This window comes from Melanostigma gelatinosum (assembly GCF_949748355.1).
Source record: "Melanostigma gelatinosum genome assembly, chromosome: 16".
NCBI lineage: Eukaryota > Metazoa > Chordata > Actinopteri > Perciformes > Zoarcidae > Melanostigma > Melanostigma gelatinosum.
This window is the reverse complement of record NC_136649.1, coordinates 21,177,801-21,203,951: the sequence shown is the minus strand read 5'-3', so window position 1 is coordinate 21,203,951 and position 26,151 is coordinate 21,177,801. Positions and strand designations below refer to the sequence as shown.

Genomic DNA, 26,151 nt, shown 5'->3' with positions numbered 1-26,151 from the left:
CTTCTCATTTCTTCCTCCTCTTCCTCTCTATGCTTCAGAGGAAGAGACATTACTGGCGGCTGGAGAGTAAATGCATCACGCTGTTTCAGAACGACACAGGAAGTAAATACTACAAGGTAAGAAGAGCTCCGTCACCGCCTCCCTCACCACTGATTTACATGAAAGTATGTTAAAGGACAATTCTGGTGTTTTTGGAGTTTTAATCGTATTTTAAATTGTCCTCCTTTTTCTGTTTGTCTTTCTCTTAAGGCATCAGTATCGTTATGCTTTCTGTTTAAACTGCTTGTTGAGCAGATGTCTATAACGAAACTCCCAGCATCCTTTTAGTTCAATCAATGCACAAATCCTCTCACATCTCCGTTGAGTCTGTCCTCAAATTGGTACACCCAGGAAATGAGGGAAATATTTTCACATCCTGATTTTGGCTTCACCAAAAAAACATGACACACTGCCGCTGACAAAATGTCCTTGAGTCAAATTCCTTACATGTGTGTTCACACACTTGGTCAGCTGATTCTGATTATGGTTGAAGTTAGATTTAAGCTCTCTTGTTGGTATTTTCAAAACAATTGGCTTCACTTTTACACAAGATGAGTTTGTGAGGATGAGGATCCATCAAAGAGCAGAACTGATATTTGTCAGTGCTGGCGGGTGGGAAGCTACTGAGGGATCATGTCCTTTTGTTAAAATCATCACACACTTTACAGCGATGCTTTTGTGTTTGCAGGGATGTATTTCGGGGTATATCATAGTACTTTTGAAGCTACAGACGCACTGTAGTGATACACAAATGCACCGGTAACAAGTTTAAGTAAAGAGTGCAATGATCACTTCATGCTCTGTCCCTCGTCTCTCTGCAGGAAATCCCTCTGTCGGAGATCTTATGTCTGGAACCGGCTCAGACTTTGTCTGTGCTTCCCGATGGAGCCAATCCTCACTGCTTTGAGATCACCACCGCGTCGCTGGTTTACTACATCGGAGAACACCTGCAGAGAGCTGAGTCCTCTGTGAGCAGCAGCAGCATTCTGGTGAATATATGACGCTCGGCTTATTTTTATGTAGTAAAGCTTTGATGTGTGGTTTAGATCTATTTAGATCTTTTACTCAAGTAAAAGTACCAAAAGCATACATAAGTATTCCATTATGAGTAAAAGTCAGTAAAAGTACAGAGGTACTATAATCAATATGTACTTAAAACCTCAAAAATGAAAAACATGTACCAATGTTTGCTCCAGTGGTTCCCGACCTAGGGGTCATGCCCCTCCAAAGGGTCCCAGAATAAATCTGATGGCTCGTGAGATTATTATTGGTAAAGGAAAGAAAGAAAAAAATTCTCAAGGCCTGAAACACATCTCTTAATTCTTTTATTTTCTATTTTTAGTGATTTATTGGATACATTGATCTTTTTTTTATTTAAATCAAACCATCTGGTAAATTTGGAGAGTAAAAGTCTCGTCAATAACCCATAGATATCTGAGGTATTACAACGGTTTGAACTACACTGACCAATTTAACAACTTTAATTTCCCTGGCTAAATATATATACATATATTTTTTTATGTAAAATCTTAATCTGAAAGGTAACTAGTAACTACAGCTGCCAGATAAACATAGTAGAATAAAACGCACGACATTTACCTCTGAGATGTTGCGTAAAGTAGGCTAGAATAAAATGAAAATTAGTATCGTACAAATATCTCAAAATTGTACCAATGCGCAGTACTTGAGTAAATGTGCTTACTTTACATGACTAATACTTTATACTGACGGTGTTTATTGGCTTTCAGGTCAGCGGAGTTGGACAGGATGTGGCTCGTATGTGGGAGATGGCCATCCAGCATGCTCTGATGCCGGCCGTCTCTACAGGAATTTCCCACAGCTCTCACCGCAGTGGACACAGTAAGACAGTTTAAAACCTGTAACCATGTTGGTATTAGCAGAAGGATTTGTCTTTAAACTTGGTTATTTAAAACTTTAATATGTGGTATTGGTCAATAGCAAATAGCTTTGACCTACTTTGTGGATCCCACTTAATTTCGATAGGTCAGGCTGAACTTTCAACTAGTTTTCGTCCATGTGTCACACAACTTTATTGTCTCAATTCAAAACTTGTCATTTCAGTCAAAATAAGAATGAGCATGTCTATGGCGTGCCACAAGGCTCAATTCTGGATCCACTACTTTTGTACGTCTTTGTATGGTTCATCATTGGTGAGGATGATGTTCATGGTGATCGCTATGCAGACGACACCCAGCTCTATATAGCTAATGGTTTTAAAGACTTCAGACCCATTTACTGCCTTAAAAACGGTACCTGCTGTTTGGAAATGTTCCTGTGTCTTTTTATACTATAGGACATTGACAATAACAATTTCCTATTTCTGTTTGACAACCAACTTTCAGTCTCAGTCAGTGAAAACTTGTGCAGCCAAACTTTGTTCATAGTCACAGAACTTTATTTAACATTGTTCTGAAGATCCCACATTTTTTAATCAAATCAAGTTTTATTGTCCCAGCACAACGTATAGTGAAATTATATCTCCATAACAAATTTAACAAATAGATAAAATAAGAAATACAGACAGAGAATAAAAATAAGACTATAATTCGTATGATTTTCAATGTTAGTGTGAGTTTCAAAAACTGAAACTATATAACCAGTACATGCTTATGTCTTTTTTAAAAGAATTCAAAAATAAAAAGATTGCAGACATGTACTCAACATAATGGCATAAAAAAATGAATTCATAGAAATCAAAACATTGAATTAATTCATTTTATATTTTTATTATTGGGATGAATAATAATAAAAATATATGTTATTCATATAATACAAACTACATTTTTAGTGTTTATAAGTTTGAGATTCTAGTGAAATTGTATCTTGTTAATTTTGCATTCATGTATGTAAAATTTACCAATAATCACAATCAATAAATTTGCTATGAATTCAATGCTATATTTATGAGTAAGACGTGACAAACCAAAAGGGTTAAAGATGTACAAAATACATACAATTGAATAAAAAGTATTAGGTTTTTTTTACAGTGCAGGACATGAAAGAAGCCTGAGAGGCTTATTCAGAGTCCTTTCCTATTGAAACAAATAAAACCATGACAATATTACTCATCAAAACCAGAACACGCAAACGACAAACAAAGACACAAAAACAGAACACAAACAAAAACAGCAGAAAATACAAATCTCGAACAAGTAGATATGTACAACCAGCGAAGCCTCTTGCTAAGGTTCAAGATGAAATTAGATAAATCCTTAACTGTGTCCTAAAAGCTGGCCAGGAAGTTTCACAACTAAATCTAATTTATTTTTAATGTGCAACAATATGTCAGGTTGAATTTCGGGGAAATGTGTGTTGAAGGATACATCTTAAATATGACATTGTGGAATAACCTGATTCTTCCAGCAGCTGGCTTACGGGAATGCTGCATGTTAAGAGGTTAGAGTCACCGCTTTGTCTTCTTACTCACTTTAATAAGAACACAGGATGTTCTGACGTTCAGAAAATCTATATAAAATTGGACAAAATGTAAATGTTATTACAGCATTAGTATCTCGCCTGCGGAAGGACACATTTGCAGCTCAGGTATTAATGTTCATGCTGAATTCTCCCGCAGACCATCAGATCCCCTCAGGGCCGTCGACACCCACACAAAAACCCATCAGAGATATTTCAGACCTCCACTGACGTCAAACTGATCATGACTAACACTTCACTTTTGGTCTCAGTGCCTTCTCCGACTCTGTGTGTTCACCTGTGGGGAAAATACAAATAATACCGTGTCTCAACCGCCGGAAGGCTGCAGGCTTCAGATTTAGAACATCTATTATTCAGTAGATATACTTCTTAGAGAAAGTGCACAGCTTAATAACAGAAGGTCTTAAATAACATGTGTGTCTTTTAGAGTGATTAACATCAACGATTATTCATGTTTTTATTATTTCCCTTAATGAAGATGCTGATTGTTTCTCTTCAGTTTTAACTCTGATCGTGTTTGTGTCTCATCAACAGAGGAAATTTCCATCAGTATTTCTGTCTCCAACTGCCAGATCCAGGAGAATGTGGTGAGAAAACACACACACGCACACGCACGCACACGCACACACACGCACACACACGCACACACACGCACACACACGCACACACACGCACACACACACACACACACACACACACACACACACACACACACACACACACACAAAGATGTAGTGGTGTTTTTACGCAGGGATACATCATGGGCATCATCATTCAGCACATAGAACATTTTCTGAGCCGTACATCGCTGACGTTTGTGACAGGGGTCTGAATCAATCAATCAATCAATCTTTATTTGTAGAGCCTTTTTGGCTCATTAACTTTCTGTCATGAGCTTCAGATGCAAGATGAAGGTCTCCGTCTTCCTTCAACTGCAAACTACATCCTGTTTACATCCTCTGATCCCTCTTCATGCATTTGCATTTGAAGACTCGGAGGACCTGCCACCGAGTTGAGCATCAAACGCTCCTGTGCATTAACATCATAAAGATTATTTTTTTCACACGAGGCTGAAAAATATCTGCAAACTCTATTCATGCAGATGTAACCGCAGAGAACACGGAGTCCCAATTTCCATGCAGAAAATAGCGCCTCACCTTTTTTTCCCCCGTCCATCTCCAAGGTGAGCGCGTCTTCAAGCACCTTCAAATGGAGATTACTGTGATTACTCACTCAGCCAAATGGTTTCCATGGTGACAGAGGATGGTAATTAGGCAGCGAGGCTTCAGGGAAAGGGGGGGGGGGTTATAATATTGTATTTCTGTCCTCTTTGCTCGAGGTGTGATATTAAGCTGTCAGCTGACGGGGGAGAAAAGAGAGACGTGATTGCAGACAAGGAGAAAATATTTTGCAGTTTTGGTGTCAAAGCTGTGGCAGATCAGTGACGCCGGTTAGTTACACTCAGTGGGCTTCTCTGAACAACTCCACCTAGTTACACTCAGTGGGCTTCTCTGAACAACTCCACCTAGTTACACTCAGTGGGCTTCTCTCAACAACTCCACCTAGTTACACTCAGTGGGCTTCTCTCAACAACTCCACCTAGTTACACTCAGTGGGCTTCTCTCAACAACTCCACCTAGTTACACTCAGTTGGCTTCTCTCAACAACTCCACCTAGTTACACTCAGTGGGCTTCTCTGAACAACTCCACCCGTAGTTACACTCAGTTGGCTTCTCTGAACAACTCCACCCGTAGTTACACTCTGTCACGGGAGTTCACGGGTAGGACCCAAATGCAGACCACAGGAGACAAAGTCCAATGAAACAGGTTTATTTGGTAGACAGGTGGGTGGCTGGTGTGAGTCCCGTGGCTCGACACCGGGGGCTGGTAGCTCGACGGTGTGATGTCCCGTGGCTCGACACTGAAGAGTTGACAGATCGACGGTGTGATGTCCCGTGGCTCGACACCGGAGAGTTCGTAGATCGCCCAGTACTTTCCACCCGTAGCAGAGAGGAGAGAGATTAGCACAGGAAGATACCGTGGAGTTTACTCACGACACAGCGACGCTACCGAGGCAGAAGACAATACAGACTGACGCCCCAAGCCTGCAGGACCAGGGCTTATATGCTGCCGGGTAACGAGCCAGATTGTCCGCAGCTGGCATCCATCAGCGCGGTAGCAGTGGGAGGAGTCTGGAGGCAGGTCCGAGAAAACACCAAGCACATGGCATAACAAAACACACACAGGGGAATGACAGACACATGAGGAGAGGAGATTGGAGGGGAAACAGAGGTAACCACACAGTGGGTCAGACAGGGATCCTGACAGTACCCCCCCCTCAACGGGAGCCTCCAGGCGGTCTGCCAGTCTTGTCCGGGTGCCGTCGATGAAAATCCCGCACTAGAGTGGGGTCGAGGATCCTAGACCGGGGCACCCATGAGCGTTCCTCAGGACCGTAACCCTCCCAGTCCACGAGGTATTGGAAACCCCGACCCCGAGGGCGAACATCCAACAGTCTGTTGACCGTATGCGCTGGACCGCCGTCGATGAGTCGGGCGGGTGGTGGGGGTCTGGCCGGAGGGCACAGGGCACAGGTGGACACCGGTTTGATCAGCGACACGTGGAACGTCGGGTGGATCCTCATGGATGAGGGAAGCTTCAGACGAACTGCGGACGGGTTGATAATTGCCTGGACCTCAAACGGACCGATGAACCGGGGAGACAACTTCCGGGATTCGGTCCGTAATGGGATGTCCCTGGCGGAGAGCCACACCATTTGACCGACTTGGTAATGTGGAGCAGGGATGCGGCGGCGATCCGCAAAACGCTTATTCTGTTCCGCCGTGCGGAGAAGGGCGGCCCGGGTCTCCCTCCACACCTTCCTACAGCGACGAAGGTGGCGCTGCACCGAGGGAACAGCTATCTCCACCTCCTGGGCGGGGAACAGAGGTGGCTGGTAACCCAGGGAGGCCTCGAATGGAGTGTGGCCCGTAGCCGATGATGTATGGGAGTTGTGGGCATATTCCACCCAAGGCAGGTGAGTACTCCAGCTGGAGGGATTCGATGCTGCCACGCAGCGGAGGGAGGCCTCGAGCTCCTGATTAAGCCTCTCCGTCTGCCCGTTGGACTGGGGGTGGAACCCCGAGGACAGACTGATGGTTGCGCCGAGGGCCCGGCCGAAGGCTCTCCAGACCTGGGATATGAACTGCGGGCCTCGGTCCGACACAATGTCCACCGGGATCCCATGCAGACGGAACACCTGGCTGACCATGATATCCGCCGCCTCCTGAGCTGAGGGAAGCTTGGGCAGAGCGAGGAAGTGAGCCGCCTTGGAGAAGCGGTCAACCACCGTAACGATGACCGTGTTTCCATGAGAGGGTGGCAGGCCTGTGACGAAGTCCAGGGCAATATGGGACCAGGGACGATGAGGCGCTGGGAGGGGTTGCAGCAAGCCGGCGGGAGGTCGGTGTGACGCCTTATTGCGGGCACAGGTTGAGCAGGCGAGGACAAAGGCTCTAGTATCGGCCTCCAGCGATGTCCACCAAAAGGTTCTCCGAAGCAGATCAATGGTGCGTCTGACGCCAGGGTGACAGGAGAACCGAGAGGTGTGCGCCCACTGGAGCACTTGGGAGCGTGCGGACAGGGGAACAAAGAGGCGGCCGGGAGGCCCGCCTCCGGGATCTGGCTGGGTTCGGAGAGCGTCCTGCACCACTGATTCGATCTCCCAGGTGAGAGCGGCTGCCACACAGGTTGTAGGGAGGATGGGCCCAGGACTGGAGGAGCGACCCTCGGGAGAGAACTGGCGAGAGAGAGCATCAGGCTTGGTATTCTTGTGGCCTGGGCGGTAGGAGATGGTGAAGTCAAACCGTCCGAAGAATAATGACCACCGAGCCTGGCGAGAGTTTAACCGCTTGGCCGTCCGAATGTACTCGAGGTTCCTATGGTCTGTCCAGACCACGAACGGATGAACAGCCCCCTCTAGCCAGTGTCTCCACTCCTCGAGAGCCAGCTTAATTGCCAGCAGTTCCCGGTTTCCCACATCGTAGTTCCTCTCTGCTGGGTTCAACCGGCGGGAATAGTAGGCGCAAGGGCGCAACTTCGAGTCCGAGTCCGACTGTTGAGACAGGATGGCCCCCACACCTGTGTCAGAGGCGTCCACCTCAACAACGAACTGACGGGTGTCGTCGGGCTGAATCAGGATGGGGGCGGAGGAGAACCGTTCCTTGAGGAGCTTGAATGCCCGACCGGCCTCCGGTGTCCATACAAATATGGTCTTGGAAGAGGTGAGCCCAGTGAGCGGGGCTGCGAGGTTACTGTAGTTCCTGATGAATCGACGGTAGAAGTTGGCAAACCCCAGAAACTGTTGGAGCTGTTTCCGGGAGGAGGGAGTCGGCCACTCAGTTACCGCCTTGACCTTTTCTGGATCCGTTCTTACTTGACCCCTCTCAATGATGAATCCCAGGAACTGAACTGAGGTCACATGGAACTCACATTTCTCCGCCTTCACAAACAGTTTGTTCTCCAGTAGGCGCTGGAGGACCAACCGAACGTGGCGCTGATGCTCCAGAAGGTCCGCAGAGTAGATGAGGATATCATCAATGTACACGAACACAAAACGGTTCAGGAAGTCCCGGAGTACGTCGTTTACCAACGCCTGGAAAACTGCTGGGGCATTGGATAGTCCAAACGGCATGACCAAGTACTCGAAGTGACCGAGGGGGGTGTTGAACCCCGTCTTCCACTCATCTCCTGCTCGGATCCGCACCAGGTGGTATGCATTGCGAAGGTCGAGCTTGGTGAAGATTGTGGCTCCAGACAAGGGTTCAAACGCAGAATTAATCAGTGGCAGAGGGTACTTGTTCCGGGTAGTGATGCTGTTCAGACCCCGATAGTCGATGCAGGGCCGGAGGCTCTTATCCTTCTTAGAGACAAAGAAGAATCCAGCTCCGAGTGGTGATGAGGACGGGCGGATGATTCCAGCCCTCAAAGACTGTGAGATGTATTCCTCCATGGATGCCTTCTCCGGCCTAGACAGGTTATATAACCGACTGGAAGGGAGCGGAGCGCCCGGGTGGAGGTCAATAGCGCAGTCGTAGGGACGGTGAGGTGGTAAGGAGAGGGCCCGGCTCTTGCTAAACACCTCCCCGATGTCATGGTAGGCGGTGGGCACGGAGGCGAGATCTGGCAAAGCCTCGTGATAATCCTGGGGAGGTCCTCCAGGGGGTTGCGCCGATCTTAGGCAGTTAGCATGACAGTCGGGGCTCCATGCGGCAATCCTCCCTGCCGCCCAGTCAATCCGAGGGTTATGGGTGGTGAGCCAAGGGTGGCCCAGAACTAGGGGGTTCTGCGGAGAAGGAAAAACGTAAAACTGAAGTCTCTCTCTGTGATTACCGGACAGGATGAGCTGCAGCGGCTGGGTCCGGTGAGTGACTTGAGCTAGGAAGCTGCCGTCTAGGGCATTGACCACTAGCGGACGCTCTAGTCTCTCCAAGGGAATCTGGACTCTGGCGATAAACTCCGTGTCCATGAAATTCTGTTCTGCTCCAGAGTCCACCAGAGCCGAGAGAGAGAGAGAGCGAGAGTGCAGCGAGAGAGATGCCGGCAACAACAGTCTTGGTAGGGAGTCTCGAGAAGGCTCGGGTCCGCTCACCAGTATCCCAACCCTTACTGGCGAGCGCCCCCGTTTGACCGAACCGGACAGGAGGAAAGGGAATGTCCCAGGCGGCCACAGTACAGGCACTCGCCCGCTCTGATCCGCCTATCTCTCTCCCGTGGCGAAAGGTGGGCACGCCCGAGCTGCATAGGCTCCCCCTCCGGCGTGGAAAAGGGGACCGAATCCCAAGCCTGAGGCCCTCTCCGCTCCTCCGGATAGGCTGACGCCGGAGCACGCAGGCGGAAGCTGGAAGAGGGCGATGTCACGGGTGATGCCCCTAGGGACCTGTAGTTCCTCTCACGTCGCCTCTGCCGCATCCGATTATCCAGCCCGATCGAGAGCTTAATCAGCTCCTCCAACGAACCGGCCTTATTACAGGTTGCCAGTTCATCCTTCATGGCTTCGGATAGTCCGTGAAGGAAAACTCCCCTGAGCGCCGTCTCTCCCCACCCGGACTCGGCGGCGAGAATGCGGAAGTCCACTGCGTGTTCTGCTACACTCGCCTGACCCTGTCGCAAGCGGAGGAGGCGTTGAGCTGCATCCTCGGAGTCCACTGGGTGGTCGAAAACCCTCCTCAGATCCTCCACAAAGTCGACATAATCTACAAGATTAGGCTGGTCGATGCTCAGTGTGTTCGTGGCCCAGTCCAAAGCCCTTCCCCGCAGTAAGCCGACCACGTAAGAAACCCTGGACCTGTCTGAGGCGAAAATCTGGGGCTGTCGGTCAAACACCTGCCCGCATTGAAACAGGAAGCCCCGGCATCTCCCCAGCGTTCCGTCATAGGGCTCCGGAGGTGGCACGGGGGACTCCCGAACCGGCGGGGCGAGGACTGGAGAGGGGAGTGCAGGTGATGGGTCCGGGGCTGGAGCCGGCTGAAGCTGGCCTGTCCGAACCAGTCCCTGCAAGATGCGGCCAACCTCAGAGACCTCACCTGCCATGGATTGCAGGGCTTGACGCATCTCCATGAGCATCTGCTGGTGTGCCTCCAGCTGCGTGCTATGTCCGGCCAGCGTAGCTGCTCCTGTGGTCGCTGCGTCCATTTTATGGTCAGTCTGTTCTGTCACGGGAGTTCACGGGTAGGACCCAAATGCAGACCACAGGAGACAAAGTCCAATGAAACAGGTTTATTTGGTAGACAGGTGGGTGGCTGGTGTGAGTCCCGTGGCTCGACACCGGGGGCTGGTAGCTCGACGGTGTGATGTCCCGTGGCTCGACACTGAAGAGTTGACAGATCGACGGTGTGATGTCCCGTGGCTCGACACCGGAGAGTTCGTAGATCGCCCAGTACTTTCCACCCGTAGCAGAGAGGAGAGAGATTAGCACAGGAAGATACCGTGGAGTTTACTCACGACACAGCGACGCTACCGAGGCAGAAGACAATACAGACTGACGCCCCAAGCCTGCAGGACCAGGGCTTATATGCTGCCGGGTAACGAGCCAGATTGTCCGCAGCTGGCATCCATCAGCGCGGTAGCAGTGGGAGGAGTCTGGAGGCAGGTCCGAGAAAACACCAAGCACATGGCATAACAAAACACACACAGGGGAATGACAGACACATGAGGAGAGGAGATTGGAGGGGAAACAGAGGTAACCACACAGTGGGTCAGACAGGGATCCTGACACACTCAGTGGGCTTCTCTGAACAACTCCACCCGTAGTTACACTCAGTGGGCTTCTCTCAACAACTCCACCCGTAGTTACACTCAGTGGGCTTCTCTCAACAACTCCACCCGTAGTTACACTCAGTGGGCTTCTCTCAACAACTCCACCTAGTTACACTCAGTGGGCTTCTCTCAACAACTCCACCTAGTTACACTCAGTGGGCTTCTCTCAACAACTCCACCTAGTTACACTCAGTTGGCTTCTCTCAACAACTCCACCTAGTTACACTCAGTGGGCTTCTCTCAACAACTCCACCTGTAGTTACACTCAGTGGGCGTCTCTCAACAACTCCACCTAGTTACACTCAGTGGGCTTCTCTGAACAACTCCACCCGTAGTTATACTCAGTGGGCTTCTCTCAACAACTCCACCTAGTTACATTCAGTGGGCTTCTCTCAACAACTCCACCTAGTTACACTCAGTGGGCTTCTCTCAACAACTCCACCCGTAGTTACACTCAGTGGGCTTCTCTCAACAACTCCACCTAGTTACACTCAGTGGGCTTCTCTCAACAACTCCACCTAGTTACACTCAGTGGGCTTCTCTCAACAACTCCACCTGTAGTTACACTCAGTGGGCTTCTCTCAACAACTCCACCTAGTTACACTCAGTTGGCTTCTCTCAACAACTCCACCTAGTTACACTCAGTGGGCTTCTCTCAACAACTCCACCTAGTTACACTCAGTGGGCTTCTCTCAACAACTCCACCCGTAGTTACACTCAGTGGGCTTCTCTCAACAACTCCACCCGTAGTTACACTCAGTGGGCTTCTCTGAACAACTCCACCCGTAGTTACACTCAGTGGGCTTCTCTGAACAACTCCACCCGTAGTTACACTCAGTGGGCTTCTCTGAACAACTCCACCCGTAGTTACACTCAGTGGGCTTCTCTGAACAACTCCACCCGTAGTTACACTCAGTGGGCTTCTCTGAACAACTCCACCTAGTTACACTCAGTTGGCTTCTCTGAACAACTCCACCTAGTTACACTCACTGGGCTTCTCTGAACAACTCCACCTAGTTACACTCACTGGGCTTCTCTGAACAACTCCACCCGTAGTTACACTCAGTGGGCTTCTCTCAACAACTCCACCCGTAGTTACACTCAGTGGGCTTCTCTCAACAACTCCACCTAGTTACACTCAGTGGGCTTCTCTCAACAACTCCACCCGTAGTTACACTCAGTGGGCTTCTCTCAACAACTCCACCCGTAGTTACACTCAGTGGGCTTCTCTCAACAACTCCACCCGTAGTTACACTCAGTGGGCTTCTCTCAACAACTCCACCCGTAGTTACACTCAGTGGGCTTCTCTCAACAACTCCACCCGTAGTTACACTCAGTGGGCTTCTCTGAACAACTCCACCCGTAGTTACACTCAGTGGGCTTCTCTGAACAACTCCACCCGTAGTTACACTCAGTGGGCTTCTCTGAACAACTCCACCCGTAGTTACACTCAGTGGGCTTCTCTGAACAACTCCACCTAGTTACACTCAGTTGGCTTCTCTGAACAACTCCACCTAGTTACACTCACTGGGCTTCTCTGAACAACTCCACCTAGTTACACTCACTGGGCTTCTCTGAACAACTCCACCCGTAGTTACACTCAGTGGGCTTCTCTCAACAACTCCACCCGTAGTTACACTCAGTGGGCTTCTCTCAACAACTCCACCTAGTTACACTCAGTGGGCTTCTCTCAACAACTCCACCCGTAGTTACACTCAGTGGGCTTCTCTCAACAACTCCACCCGTAGTTACACTCAGTGGGCTTCTCTCAACAACTCCACCCGTAGTTACACTCAGTGGGCTTCTCTGAACAACTTCTCCTGGTGATGAATTGATGCGAGTTTCACTTTTTTTCATTGAACCCACTTTCTGTCACACGGCCTCGCCCTCCTCCACTCCAGCTGGAGCAGCTCTCACAGGAAACTTCACAGCTTTTACAACTTTTAAAAAGCTCGGCTCCACTGGTGGAAAGTAACTAAGTACATTTACTCAAGCACTGTTAGAGGGTTTGCATTTCTTCTGCTTTCTTAGATCTTACATGAAAACATTGTGCTGTAATTTACAGATTATGAAAGAAAAATATCAAATAAAATGTGATACAAAACATACAAAGCAGCTGCAATATCAAAGTTATCGTCCATTAATCCATCGGATTATAATCAGATAACTATATTATTGTTGTTCTGCTTGATAGCTTTACTTTTGTTACTTTACAGGCAACGATATAGTTTCGCATGCACTAATACATTTTGAGATTTTGGCCTATTTTTCTTCCATAACTCATCTTCTTTCAGAAAGAAAACATTTATTTTACTACTTTGTCTGTTTACGTCTGTAGATTTCTACTAAATTCAGCAAAAGTTCCCACCACATAATGCCTCATTTCTATATTTAAACATAACATTACAGAAAACTTGTAATACAATAAATACTCATGTTAATGTGAGTGATGAAGTGGTGAAGCTTCATGGTGATATCTATGAGTTCATGTTTTGACCCTATTCACCTGTAGAGTCTCTAAATGTCTGTAATGTAACTGAACGTCTCTTTAAGACGTTTCCTCTCAATGAGTTTGTTCTCAGACTCTGATGATAAATCTCCACTTCAGCAGCTCTTACATTCACCAAACTCTACACGTTCATTCCTCTCTATGTGCTGAAGGTTCACACAGCACTCACAGACTCATTGATACATTTATTAATAAAAACATGGAAACTGACTGAATTTACGCTCGAGCTTCATTTGGAATGATTGATGTGAACTTTTGCTCAGACTTGTTCTTCTGTTTTCCAGGACATCAACTCGGTGTATCAGATCTTTCCAGACGAGGTTCTTGGTTCAGGACAGTTTGGCATCGTCTATGGAGGTAAAACGTACAAAATAACATCTAAACCTGCAGTAGGATAAAAGATTTAAACAATAAAGTGGAAGTATTTTGAGAAAAAGTCATGAAGTTTAAGATTTTAGGATATTTTGACATTAAAAATCTTAATATTTGGAGAATAATAGTCTATTTTGATATTTTTTCATTTGAAATTGAAATTCTAATATTTTAATTAAAACTATTAAATTTCTTTTTTCTTACAAAATAAATTGCAAATACATAAAAGTAAAATAAATCAATGCTTGCTTCTAGAGACGCAGCGGTTCGACTCAAATCAAACCGTCCAAACAAACCTTGACTTAGTGAACAAATAATAATAATGATATTTTATAATAATAACAATAATAATACATTTTTGTGTGTTTTCATGCAGGTAAACACAGAAAGTCCGGCCGAGACGTCGCCATCAAGATCATCGACAAACTCCGCTTCCCCACCAAACAGGAGAGTCAGCTGCGCAACGAGGTGGCCATCCTGCAGGTACACACACACACACACACACACTCACACACTCACAGCGGAGCCTGTTGGCTGTGAGTGAGACTTCCTGCCGTGAACGACTTCATTACCGTGTCAACACCGTTGGGGTGTGACATCCTGTAATAATCCAGCGCTGCTCAACCTGCAGAAGCTGCTACTGCAAACACACACACGCACGCACCTGCACACAAAACACTGTCTGCTCTGATCTACTGGAGACGTTGGCTTTCTAAAATGTACTTAAATTTGAATCATTATTTTATTCAGATATCCAAATATATGATTTAAAGCTGTTGCAACTATTAGGAGTCATCAGAATAAATGCGTTTATGGCACAGGGCTGATATGTTTCCATAAATCATTCAGTGGCGCACGACGAAATTCAGTTGTAGCCAATTTATAACACAACAAACACAAGACTAACAAAACAAACACAGTAAGACATTCCGTTGTTTTCCGATGTTGAGCGAATATATTCTGTCAGAAAATGACAAAAAAGTTCGAATACAAATACAGATTTCCTCCAGAGTTTGCACCACCCGGGCGTGGTCAACCTGGACTGCATGTTTGAGACCCCGGAGAGGGTGTTTGTCGTCATGGAGAAGCTCCACGGAGACATGCTGGAGATGATCCTGTCCAGTGAGAAGGGACGACTCCCCGAGAGGATCACCAAGTTCATGGTCACGCAGGTAACGCGGTTTCCACTTCCTCTTCGTCACTTCTAGTAACATTTAAGACGCTTGAATTGAAGCTTTTGTCGGCTATAAATGAAGGTGGTGATGCACCTGAAGCTGTTTGGTAACTGACAGAAACACCAGAAGAAGAAGAACTTCTGATATTTATCAGTTTAGTTTCGTGTCTTGGAGAGACGGATGCATTCAAACCTTTTAAACATCTGGTTAGAGTCTCAAACCTCCTCTTCTGGATTTCCAATCTGTCTTGAATGCTTCTTTGGATGCTTTAACACTGTAATAGGATCTGAAGTAGTGGACCAATAAGAGAAGACCCTCTTCTTCATGTGGTGGTGTTGGTGGCGTTCATCATCTTAAACCAGGAAACTCGTAGTAGAGAGAACACCTGGTCACATCTGGACTCCCTGACTTTTTCTCTCACGCCACCTTCAGCATGTTTTCTCTGATTGCTTTGACGAAACATGAATTATTATTAATAGTATTACTACTACTATTATTATCATTGTTATTATTATTATCTGTCACCATCAGATCCTGGTGGCTCTGCGTCACCTCCACTTCAAGAACATCGTCCATTGTGATCTGAAACCTGAAAACGTGCTGCTGGCTTCTGCAGACGCATTTCCACAGGTACTGTGTGTGTGTGTGTGTATATTATATTAACTGAATTTTTTGAGTCTTTTTGATGTGAGTTTCTGTTATATATATATATATTTATTATGATAATTATTCACGTTCTGATAAAATCATGCAAAGTTTTGTGTTTTTTGTTTGCGTTTTCCTTTAAAGCATCACACAGAATACACAACTTCTCAGTGTAATATTTTTTGACAGAATATATATATTTTTAATCGTATGAAAAAAGTCTGACTTGGTGTGTTTAATTTTAACGGTAATGAAGTCGAAACAGTGTAAGTATTCCCTGAAATGTTTTGTTTTCCCATATTGACAAATTAAGTCTGGAATATCTTTGTAAATTATGTGATGCATGCCGGGAATACGATTCAACCAAGAGCGAAGAATCAGAGATGTGGAACGACGTGTACATGTCGTACATGACAGGAGAGAAGAAAACAGGCAAGGAAGATGTGGAGCGAGGATCGGCTGACATTGTGACACAAATTTAAAAGATTCAAAACTCTGAAAAGAACGATACAAAAACACAAGTAAGAAAACCCTGAAGAAGACTATGGAACTGGGATATTTGAAGTTTGCTTTATATTTGCTCGACAGTTAAAGTAAAATATGGCTACTGTATATGTTTATGGAATCAGATATGAATCACTACATATTAAGATTAACATAATTAACTTATATTCCATAAATGTTAAGTGAATGCAGCACAGAAACAAGGTTTCATGTTTCAATTTAAATGAATAATTGTAACAGGATTGTACGGAGGACACAGAAAATAGTAACAGAAAACAGAAAACCCTAGCTCAGTCCAGATCTCTGTCACAAAACTAGAAAATATAAACTATTTCAGCCGGGCCGCCATAGCCGACTTACTGGTCTCGACTCTCTCTATCCCTCGAGACCCGAGGGAGGAGCGACCCTGCTCCTCCTGCAGCATGCTCTCCGCAAGTTCTCCCTGATCAGCTTCACATTTGTTCATCTCCCTAACGAGATCAGCTCCAGGTGTGTCTCATCCCACACCTGATCCCAATGCTCTCCTGAGTGAGTGGGTGGAGCCCTCTGGCTGGAATGGAGACTCCTCTAACGACCCTGGACCGCAGCCCTTTACACAAAGTACTTGTTTTTGGTGCTTACATAGGCGTGTATTATGTTCTGTCCCACTCATTATTACTTAAACCAATATGCAAACATAAACAGTCCACCATGCATCTGAATTTAACACTGATTTGTCCGTTGGTGTGTAAATCATGCGTAAACACACACACACGTGTGTGCGCGCATGAACGTCCTCGTTTGGTCACGCTAAGAAAAGACCAAACACAAACACACAGATCTATGTCTGTTGTGTCTTCCATCTACTGTAGAGTAGATACACACATTATAAAGCAAAGAGGTGGACCAGGACACCAGACTCAGACAGTCCATTAGCTTTCAGTGCAACTATTAGCAGCTTTCTGCACTCTTCAGTCTCCTCTCCAGGAATCAGTGTCAGACTGTTAGCTGATGGCCGTAATGATGCATCAGGCTGTTGGGCTCACACACTTTACTTCCTGTGTCTCAGAGCCTGCTACTCCGTACATCAGGAAACAAACAAATACAGACGGAGTAACTGTTAGCGTGGGAGCTAGCTAGCTAGCTGAGTCACAGTGTTGCCAGATTGGACTGGTTTCCACTCAACTGGGCTACTTCTGATTACGTTGGGCTGCTTTTGTCAAAATAATATTGAGAAAACAATCATTTCATCAATCATTGAAAAGAGTCATTTTATGGTCAAAACACTGAAACGTCAGTGAACTTTTTATGTCATCACTCACTCAATTATTGACTCAGATATTTTGAATATATAATGAAGACGAAATAATGACTTACCTCGACATCATCGTCATGGACATTGACATGAGAATTTGTGTATTTGGTTGTTCAACCTTTCCCCGAACCTAACTAAGTAGTTTCCTGTGAAGAAGCTATTCACATAACGAGCGGAAAATTGACACATTTGGACTGCTGGATTGCTGGACTTTTGTTGGAAAATGCTCGAAAAATGAGGAGTAACTTTTTCATAAGATATCATACGAGCCGTTGAACGAGGATATGTTGAACTGTCTACCTTTCGTCATTCACAATACCCAACTGACATTTATCGTTTACAGCCAGCAAGTTTTGTTACTTACGCTGAAAACATCGCCCACCGACTAACTGATCACGTACTGAATTAAGAATTAGCTAGCTAGCGCACTCCAATGTCCAGACGCCTCACTCCACGCCACTTTTGAGACTATGTTGGCGGGGGGAAGAACGGACCTTGAGTTGGCAGCTGGAGAAACTTAAACTCAACCAGCACCGGGGGTCTGACTGAATTTGAGTTGTGTCACCAATAAAACAAACCGTCACGTCATGCTAAAGGTTTTGTGTAACAGACCTCCGTCCACGTCGTGTTTCAGGTGAAGCTGTGTGACTTCGGCTTCGCTCGGATCATCGGCGAGAAGTCTTTCAGGCGTTCGGTGGTCGGCACGCCGGCGTATCTCGCTCCCGAGGTCCTGAGGAACAAAGGCTACAACCGCTCTCTGGACATGTGGTCGGTGGGGGTCATCATCTACGTCAGGTAGGAGGTTCACCTGAAGGATGATATTGTTGGTCTCTTGTTATTCTTCCTTTTTATTTTCTCACCTGGTTTTATCCTCCTCATTTTCTCCTTCCTTTACTTTTAACTTTTCTCGTGGTCCTCAGCAAAAGTCGACCAGCAAACACTACAACATAAAACATATAAGCAAACTATTTTATCTAAGTTTAAATCATGGCCATTCCATAAACTGAATTACAGGTTAACTCTGTAATATGATTTCTGTATTTTATGTTCTGCAGTCTGAGTGGGACGTTCCCTTTCAATGAAGATGAAGATATCAACGATCAGATCCAGAACGCTGCCTTCATGTACCCTCCTCATCCCTGGAAGAAAGTTTCCCAGGAAGGTACGTAACACAGAGGACCGCAAACACAGCTGCTGAGTGGATCTGAAGTCTGATCCAGTTCAGATCAGAGTTTTACAAAGGTCGACCTCCAACTCTACAGCGGTTCTTTTTGCTCCTCGTCCAGTCGTGAACAGGAAATCTCGAGTTGTAAACCTGTAAACTTAAAAGCCCTGGATAATCTGGATACTGGGTCATGTAAACACCTTCTTCAGGTTCATGATCATCCTCTTCCTTGTTTGCAGGTGCTTCATCAACTTAAGTTACATATTAGTTAGTCAGTAAATGCTTCCATGGATTCCATGGATGCAAGCCAAGTCAACTGGCTGTACACACTTTGCACACACATTCGCAATTTTTTTACACGAGGCAATTGAGACAAAGTCAATGCATTGACGCGAATGGCTGCAAATGGACGCGAATAGACAAGAAATCGTGTCGTGAATAATTCTAAATTCTGCTCATTCGTGGATCCGCTTGAGTTCAACTGTGTCACGAAAGCCTATCAGCATTGAGATTCTCCTCCTGTCATCACTGCATCCTGACGTTGTCGAATCAGAATCAGAAATGATTGTAGCTGTAGCTGTTTGCCAACAGCTCTACGCTAGTGTTAGTAGAGACACCATGTGTATAAATGTATGTGTATAAACAAGGCTGCCATATTTACGCCCATATGACGTTAATTTGCGTGTTGATGGAGCTGCTACAACGTTAGCAAAGCCGAGCATTGATCGATCCAAACTCCATTAAAAAAAACAAGCATTTTAAAAATGATTTGCTTGACGTCTGGCCGACAGACCTAACAAAGCATGACTTCAGACTTTTTACAAATCGGCATCATTAATGTCCTGCTTTAATCCAGGTTCTCACAAAAGGCACTGGACCACATTTCAAAGTTGTCTCTCCCACTCACTATTCATACATACTGACTCAATGTTTTGCAGTTTGAATATTTTAAACTCCTGAGCATTAGTTTAAAAAGTAATTTTAGTCACAATTGCAAGTGACGAACTGTCTAATGATTTTAAAGACCCCCCCAAACAATTTTGCAATTGAGGCTTTCAGGGGTCTGAAGTGTCAATCAAGGGGTGTCGGACCCCCTGTAGACCCCTATATTTTGAGTTTATTCTCAACTATCAGTGGTTACTCATCCTCTACATAATGAGGTTCAGGCATGTAAACAAGGATTAGAAGGACCAGGTTTCTCTTGTAAACAGTGTATTCTGATTAAAAACCAGGATACTCATGAAAACTTACTAAATGCCTTTACTGATGATTCAACGAGTCATATTTCTGTAAAACACTGCCGAGGGTCATTTTGTACTGAAACCGCATATCAGAACTTCCTCTACCGACAAATATAACTACTCAGAACATCCCCTATAAAACCACGATCAAAGATGAATGCTCTGTTTCACCTTTCGTATGTGACTCAGTGGTTATTTTTGGTGAGTTCATTATTCCTCCCTGCTGCAGTATAATATCTCCGGCACTTGAAGTCAGTCTCTTTCCTGCTGTGTGACTCATGTTGTTGTCGTCATTGTCTCTAAATGCGTCCGCCGTCTGTGTTGGCTGGAGTCGTCCTGTTGACTACGAGACGGATAAATCAGCCTGACTCACTCGCTGCTCGGCCCGGATGCCCGAAGGGCTCTCAAAGCTCCCCTCCGCCTCCTCATCCCGCCACAGCGACTTCAAAATAAACCTTGTACAAAGTTATTTTTATGTCAGGAGTATTAAATGTCAGAGACGAAAAACTCTTAGTACGTCAACTAATCTGCATTTTTCAAAGATCACTTTAAGGGAATACACTTTAAATGGATTCTGTAACTCATTTATTCGTCTGCCCACAAACACGATTCAAGTTTAATAATGGTGACACTTGAATGAAGAAGTTATATTGTTTTGTTAAACATGAATTGAACATCATGCAACTTCTTTCACAAAAAGATGTTGCATGACTGAATGTCTTTGAGGCTTTTATCTTGTAGAACGTCTCTTTAGTAGATTCTTATAGTTATAATAGTTATTTAGGTTGGTACATGGAGAACAAAACGCTGTTCAATGGTTCAACCAGACTGACAACTGAAAGCGACAAACATCCCCCGATATCTGATGAAAAAGTTACTCCTCATTTTCTGTGCGTTTTCCTACGAAAGTCCAGCAACACGTGTCCCTTTAAGCTTTTTACATGAATACAGTCTTTACAAAACAAAATTCCGTACGCACCAGAAACAACTGTATTTAGGCAACAATAACTACGACGTTAGGTTTAGGAAAACGTTAACTTCTCGTTTCACATGAGGAACGAACAGAGATCTCCAGGATTTGTTTGTCACCAAACTTCATTACTCTAGTAACTTTCATTGTTTGCTGTGAAGATGGGAACTTATTTTGAAAAGACTGTATTCATGTAACGAGCGTAAATTGACACAAAAATGCACGAAAAATGAAGAATAGCCTTTTCTTATTATATCATACGACCCGCTGCATGAGGATGGGTTGGAAGCGTAGAAGTGGACATATTGATTTGTGGAGTGTAGCCGTCACCATCTTGGTTTTTGCAACCAGTGAACAGGAAGTGACCATATATGGACTGAGGAGGAGTAACATAGAGACACCGTATACGTCTCTGGCAGAGACCTGTCAATCACCGTGTAGCCCCGCCCTAAAGCATCCCCTGCTTTATGGTCAGTTTGACTCTAAATGGACCATAATGTACTAAATGAACATCATGCTGTATTGAAGAAGACTCTAGTGAAACTAGAGATTGAGACCATAAACTCATGTTTACAATGTTTACTGAGGTAATAAATCAAGAGAGAAGTAGAGTCATTTTCTCATAGACTTCTATACAACCAGAGGACTCGCCCCCTGATGGTCACGAGAGAGAATGCAGCTTTAACACATGAAGCATCGACTTTACTTTTCAGAATGGGAGTTTGTCAGCTGGTTGGAAGATTAGATTGGAATATCAGCTGAACACTAATTCAACGTTTGTTTGATCAATTTCATTCAAACTATTTTACATTTAAATAATACATTTGGTGTCTGATACTGTTATTATCTCTGTTAGAACAGTCAGTTTCATGTGCAGCATGAGGCATTGAACATCCAATCATGCTCTGCTCAAACAAAATTGTCAAGAATAACTTGACACTTGACAAAATGGGACAAAACTTGCAGTAAGAAAATGTTCATCATTGCGAGTAAACCTGTCTGAGAATTGTAGATATGTTTCTCAGAGCTGGTGTTGGATGGATGGACATCGCCATCGTTCGGCCCCACTATTAGAGGAAAACAAACAGTGTGGATTAACGACGGGGTCATGTGACTCCGCTGAGAAAGAGGAATGTAGGAGGGGTTAAAAAAAGCCTTGAAAAGCAGCCAGAGTCCAGGCCGTTCCTGGAAAGAGAGTGAGACGGACAGATTCGGGGGGTATTCATGTGCTGCTCCATTCATGTGCATAATGCCAAGCGATGGAGGCCTCTGTAACCCTGAGGGGCCCCGGGGTCCTCGAGCTGTTCAGACTGCTGACCCCTGAAGAAATGTTAACATCATGTTAGCTTTGCTCATTAGCCCCGAGTGGCCCCTCACCACAGGGGGGGGGGGGGGGGGCTACATCCTCCTCCCCTTCTGCATCCCTCCCTCTGTTGGACACTCGCTTTACCTCAACATTTCTCGCTCATCTTTTTTTTTGTTTCCTTGTTTCCTTGTTCTTTCTTTCCATCTTTCCAGCGATTGACCTCATTAACAACCTGCTGCAAGTAAAGATGAGGAAGAGATACAGTGTGGACAAGACCCTCAGTCACCCCTGGCTACAGGTAACATTTATTCTGCATCATCATTGTTTTTGAATTTATTTAAATGTTAAATCAGCGTGATAGAGTCGTAAATGTCTCCCACCTTCCTTCAAACAGTCACACTTCACAACCAAAGACTGGATGACGAAGCTGGGGCTAAATTAAAAGAAGTAACCAACTTTTTAACAAATAAAGAGAAGTGTAATGACTAGATTACAGACTAACCCTAATGTTAAAACCTGAGCCAGCCCTAACTATAAACCTCAACCAGCCCTAACTATAAACCTGAGCCAGCCCTAACTATAAACCTCAACCAGCCCTAACTATAAACCTGAGCCAGCCCTAACTATAAACCTCAACCAGCCCTAACTATAAACCTGAGCCAGCCCTAACTATAAACCTCAACCAGCCCTAACTATAAACCTCAACCAGCCCTAATTATAAACCTCAACCAGCCCTAACTATAAACCTCAACCAGCCCTAACTATAAACCTCAACCAGCCCTAACTATAAACCTCAACCAGCCCTAATTATAAACCTGAACCAGCCCTAATTATAAACCTCAACCAGCCCTAACTATAAACCTCAACCAGCCCTAACTATAAACCTGAGCCAGCCCTAACTATAAACCTCAACCAGCCCTAACTATAAACCTCAACCAGCCCTAACTATAAACCTGAACCAGCCCTAATTATAAACCTGAACCAGCCCTAATTATAAACCTCAACCAGCCCTAACTATAAACCTCAACCAGCCCTAACTATAAACCTCAACCAGCCCTAACTATAAACCTGAACCAGCCCTAACTATAAACCTGAGCCAGCCCTAACTATAAACCTCAACCAGCCCTAACTATAAACCTGAGCCAGCCCTAATTATAAACCTCAACCAGCCCTAATTATAAACCTCAACCAGCCCTAATTATAAACCTCAACCAGCCCTAACTATAAACCTCAACCAGCCCTAACTATAAACCTCAACCAGTCCTAACTATAAAAGCTGAGCCAGCCCTAACTATAAAAGCTGAGCCAGCCCTAACTATAAACCTCAACCAGCCCTAACTATAAACCTGAATCAGCCCTAACTATAAACCTGAGCCAGCCCTAACTATAAACCTGAGCCAGCCCTAACTATAAACCTCAACCAGCCCTAATTATAAAACCTCAACCAGCCCTAACTATAAACCTCAACCAGCCCTAACTATAAACCTCAACCAGCCCTAACTATTAACCTCAACCAGCCCTAACTATAAACCTCAACCAGTCCTAACTATAAAAGCTGAGCCAGCCCTAACTATAAACCTGAGCCAGCCCTAACTATAAACCTGAGCCAGCCCTAACTATAAACCTCAACCAGCCCTAATTATAAACCTCAACCAGCCCTAATTATAAACCTCAACCAGCCCTAACTATAAACCTCAACCAGCCCTAACTATAAACCTCAACCAGCCCTAACTATAAACCTCAACCAGCCCTAACTATAAACCTCAACCAGCCCTAACTATAAACCTCAACCAGCCCTAACTATAAACCTCAACCAGCCCTAACTATAAACCTGAACCAGCCCTAATTATAAACCTGAACCAGCCCTAATTATAAACCTCAACCAGCCCTAACTATAAACCTCAACCAGCCCTAACTATAAACCTGAGCCAGCCCTAACTATAAACCTCAACCAGCCCTAACTATAAACCTCAACCAGCCCTAACTATAAACCTGAACCAGCCCTAATTATAAACCTGAACCAGCCCTAATTATAAACCTCAACCAGCCCTAACTATAAACCTCAACCAGCCCTAACTATAAACCTCAACCAGCCCTAACTATAAACCTGAACCAGCCCTAACTATAAACCTGAGCCAGCCCTAACTATAAACCTCAACCAGCCCTAACTATAAACCTGAGCCAGCCCTAATTATAAACCTCAACCAGCCCTAATTATAAACCTCAACCAGCCCTAATTATAAACCTCAACCAGCCCTAACTATAAACCTCAACCAGCCCTAACTATAAACCTCAACCAGTCCTAACTATAAAAGCTGAGCCAGCCCTAACTATAAAAGCTGAGCCAGCCCTAACTATAAACCTCAACCAGCCCTAACTATAAACCTGAATCAGCCCTAACTATAAACCTGAGCCAGCCCTAACTATAAACCTGAGCCAGCCCTAACTATAAACCTCAACCAGCCCTAATTATAAAACCTCAACCAGCCCTAACTATAAACCTCAACCAGCCCTAACTATAAACCTCAACCAGCCCTAACTATTAACCTCAACCAGCCCTAACTATAAACCTCAACCAGTCCTAACTATAAAAGCTGAGCCAGCCCTAACTATAAACCTGAGCCAGCCCTAACTATAAACCTGAGCCAGCCCTAACTATAAACCTCAACCAGCCCTAATTATAAACCTCAACCAGCCCTAATTATAAACCTCAACCAGCCCTAACTATAAACCTCAACCAGCCCTAACTATAAACCTCAACCAGCCCTAACTATAAACCTCAACCAGCCCTAACTATGAACCTGAACCAGCCCTAATTATAAACCTCAACCAGCCCTAACTATAAACCTCAACCAGCCCTAAATATGACAACAATTCTGGGACCAGTATGTTTTAGGGCGCGCTTGCTTTCTCCACCAGGACTACCAGATGTGGCTGGACCTGAGGAACCTGGAGTCCCGGATGAACAAGCGCTACATCACCCACGAGAGCGACGACCTGCGTTGGCATCACCACGCCCAGCTCAGCGGCCTCGACTACCCCACGCACCTCGCCAACGGCCCCCGCAGCGACGGCAGTCAGCCGGTGGAGTGTTACCAGGAGCACGAGGAGGAGCTGGAGACCCTCAGCGAGAGGGTCAGTGAACTCTGAGGACGGGGCTCCAACACGAGAACCAGCAACTGTTGCAAAATTAAAGAAAAGTACAAATTAAAACAAATGAGGAGACATTTTAAAGATACTCCAACACTTTTACTAAACTAACCAACAAAACATTTGAAAACAAATGAAAAATTTTCTTCATTGACTGAAAAACATCCGTCATTAGAGAGATATTAAGGACTCACATTGCATTCACTACAAGAAAAAAAATCTCACTTACTTTGGTCTTTGTCTCATTATTATAAGATGAAGATCAGTGCAAGTTAACTTTAGCTGAAAGCCTTAATGTCTGTTAGGACATTAAGATCATTCATTTTTATCTTGTGGTTATGAGATTCTTGTTTTGAAATTACGAGGGAAGGATCTCAACTATTTCTTTTTGGAATTACGAAGTCCTTGTTGCTTAATAACGAGCTTATAATTCATTTTAGATCTCAGTTTCGTGAGCATAATTATTTAATTATCTTTTCTCTTTACTATGAGATCCTTGTTTTGTTAGTATGAGGTCAGGTTTTCGTAATTATTTTCTTATGATTCTAAGACCCTACAGAAGATAATCAAGGAAACAGGTAAAATCAGCATACCTTGTAATTATAAAGATAAAAAATTATAAAGATCTATATTTTATAATCGCAACGCTCAAAACTAGAAGATGACCTTGTAATAACAAAACAAGGATCCATAACACAGATATCGGTCTTTAGGATGAGTAAACACATCTCCTAATAATGAAATGCTGAGTCACAGCAAATATTTCTTCTTTGGTGAATGCAATGCACTTCCATAGTTTTCAGCCTTGACACGTTATTGGTGAAAGAGACTAAACGCAGCACTTCTTGTTTCAGACAATCAGAAAAAAGACGCTATGAGGAAGCAGCTTTCATTTACGCTCGGAAGACACAAAACTTCCCACCGAAGTTTGTGCCTCTCGTTGAATCTTCTTTTATGTTTGACCAGCAGGCGATTTGTTAATTGTTTGTCGTGTCATAGATTGTCACT

General features: G+C 44.9%; 1 protein-coding gene across 2 annotated transcripts in view; it reads left to right on the top strand.

The window, feature by feature from the left end:
- prkd1 (protein kinase D1) overlaps positions 1-25,143 on the top strand; it is a gene marked incomplete at both ends in the record, with an annotated part of 47,961 nt that extends 22,818 nt beyond the window's left edge. For both annotated transcript variants that reach the window (XM_079286902.1, XM_079286903.1), the window contains 12 exons: positions 39-116; positions 861-1,028; positions 1,788-1,899; positions 4,030-4,082; positions 13,606-13,678; positions 14,070-14,176; positions 14,704-14,865; positions 15,400-15,498; positions 17,946-18,106; positions 18,367-18,473; positions 22,206-22,291; positions 24,913-25,143. In XM_079286902.1, coding sequence (XP_079143028.1) covers positions 39-116; positions 861-1,028; positions 1,788-1,899; positions 4,030-4,082; positions 13,606-13,678; positions 14,070-14,176; positions 14,704-14,865; positions 15,400-15,498; positions 17,946-18,106; positions 18,367-18,473; positions 22,206-22,291; positions 24,913-25,143 — 1,437 coding nt within the window. The remainder of the gene's footprint in view (positions 1-38; positions 117-860; positions 1,029-1,787; positions 1,900-4,029; positions 4,083-13,605; positions 13,679-14,069; positions 14,177-14,703; positions 14,866-15,399; positions 15,499-17,945; positions 18,107-18,366; positions 18,474-22,205; positions 22,292-24,912) is intronic.
- Positions 25,144-26,151: the final 1,008 nt, after the last annotated feature.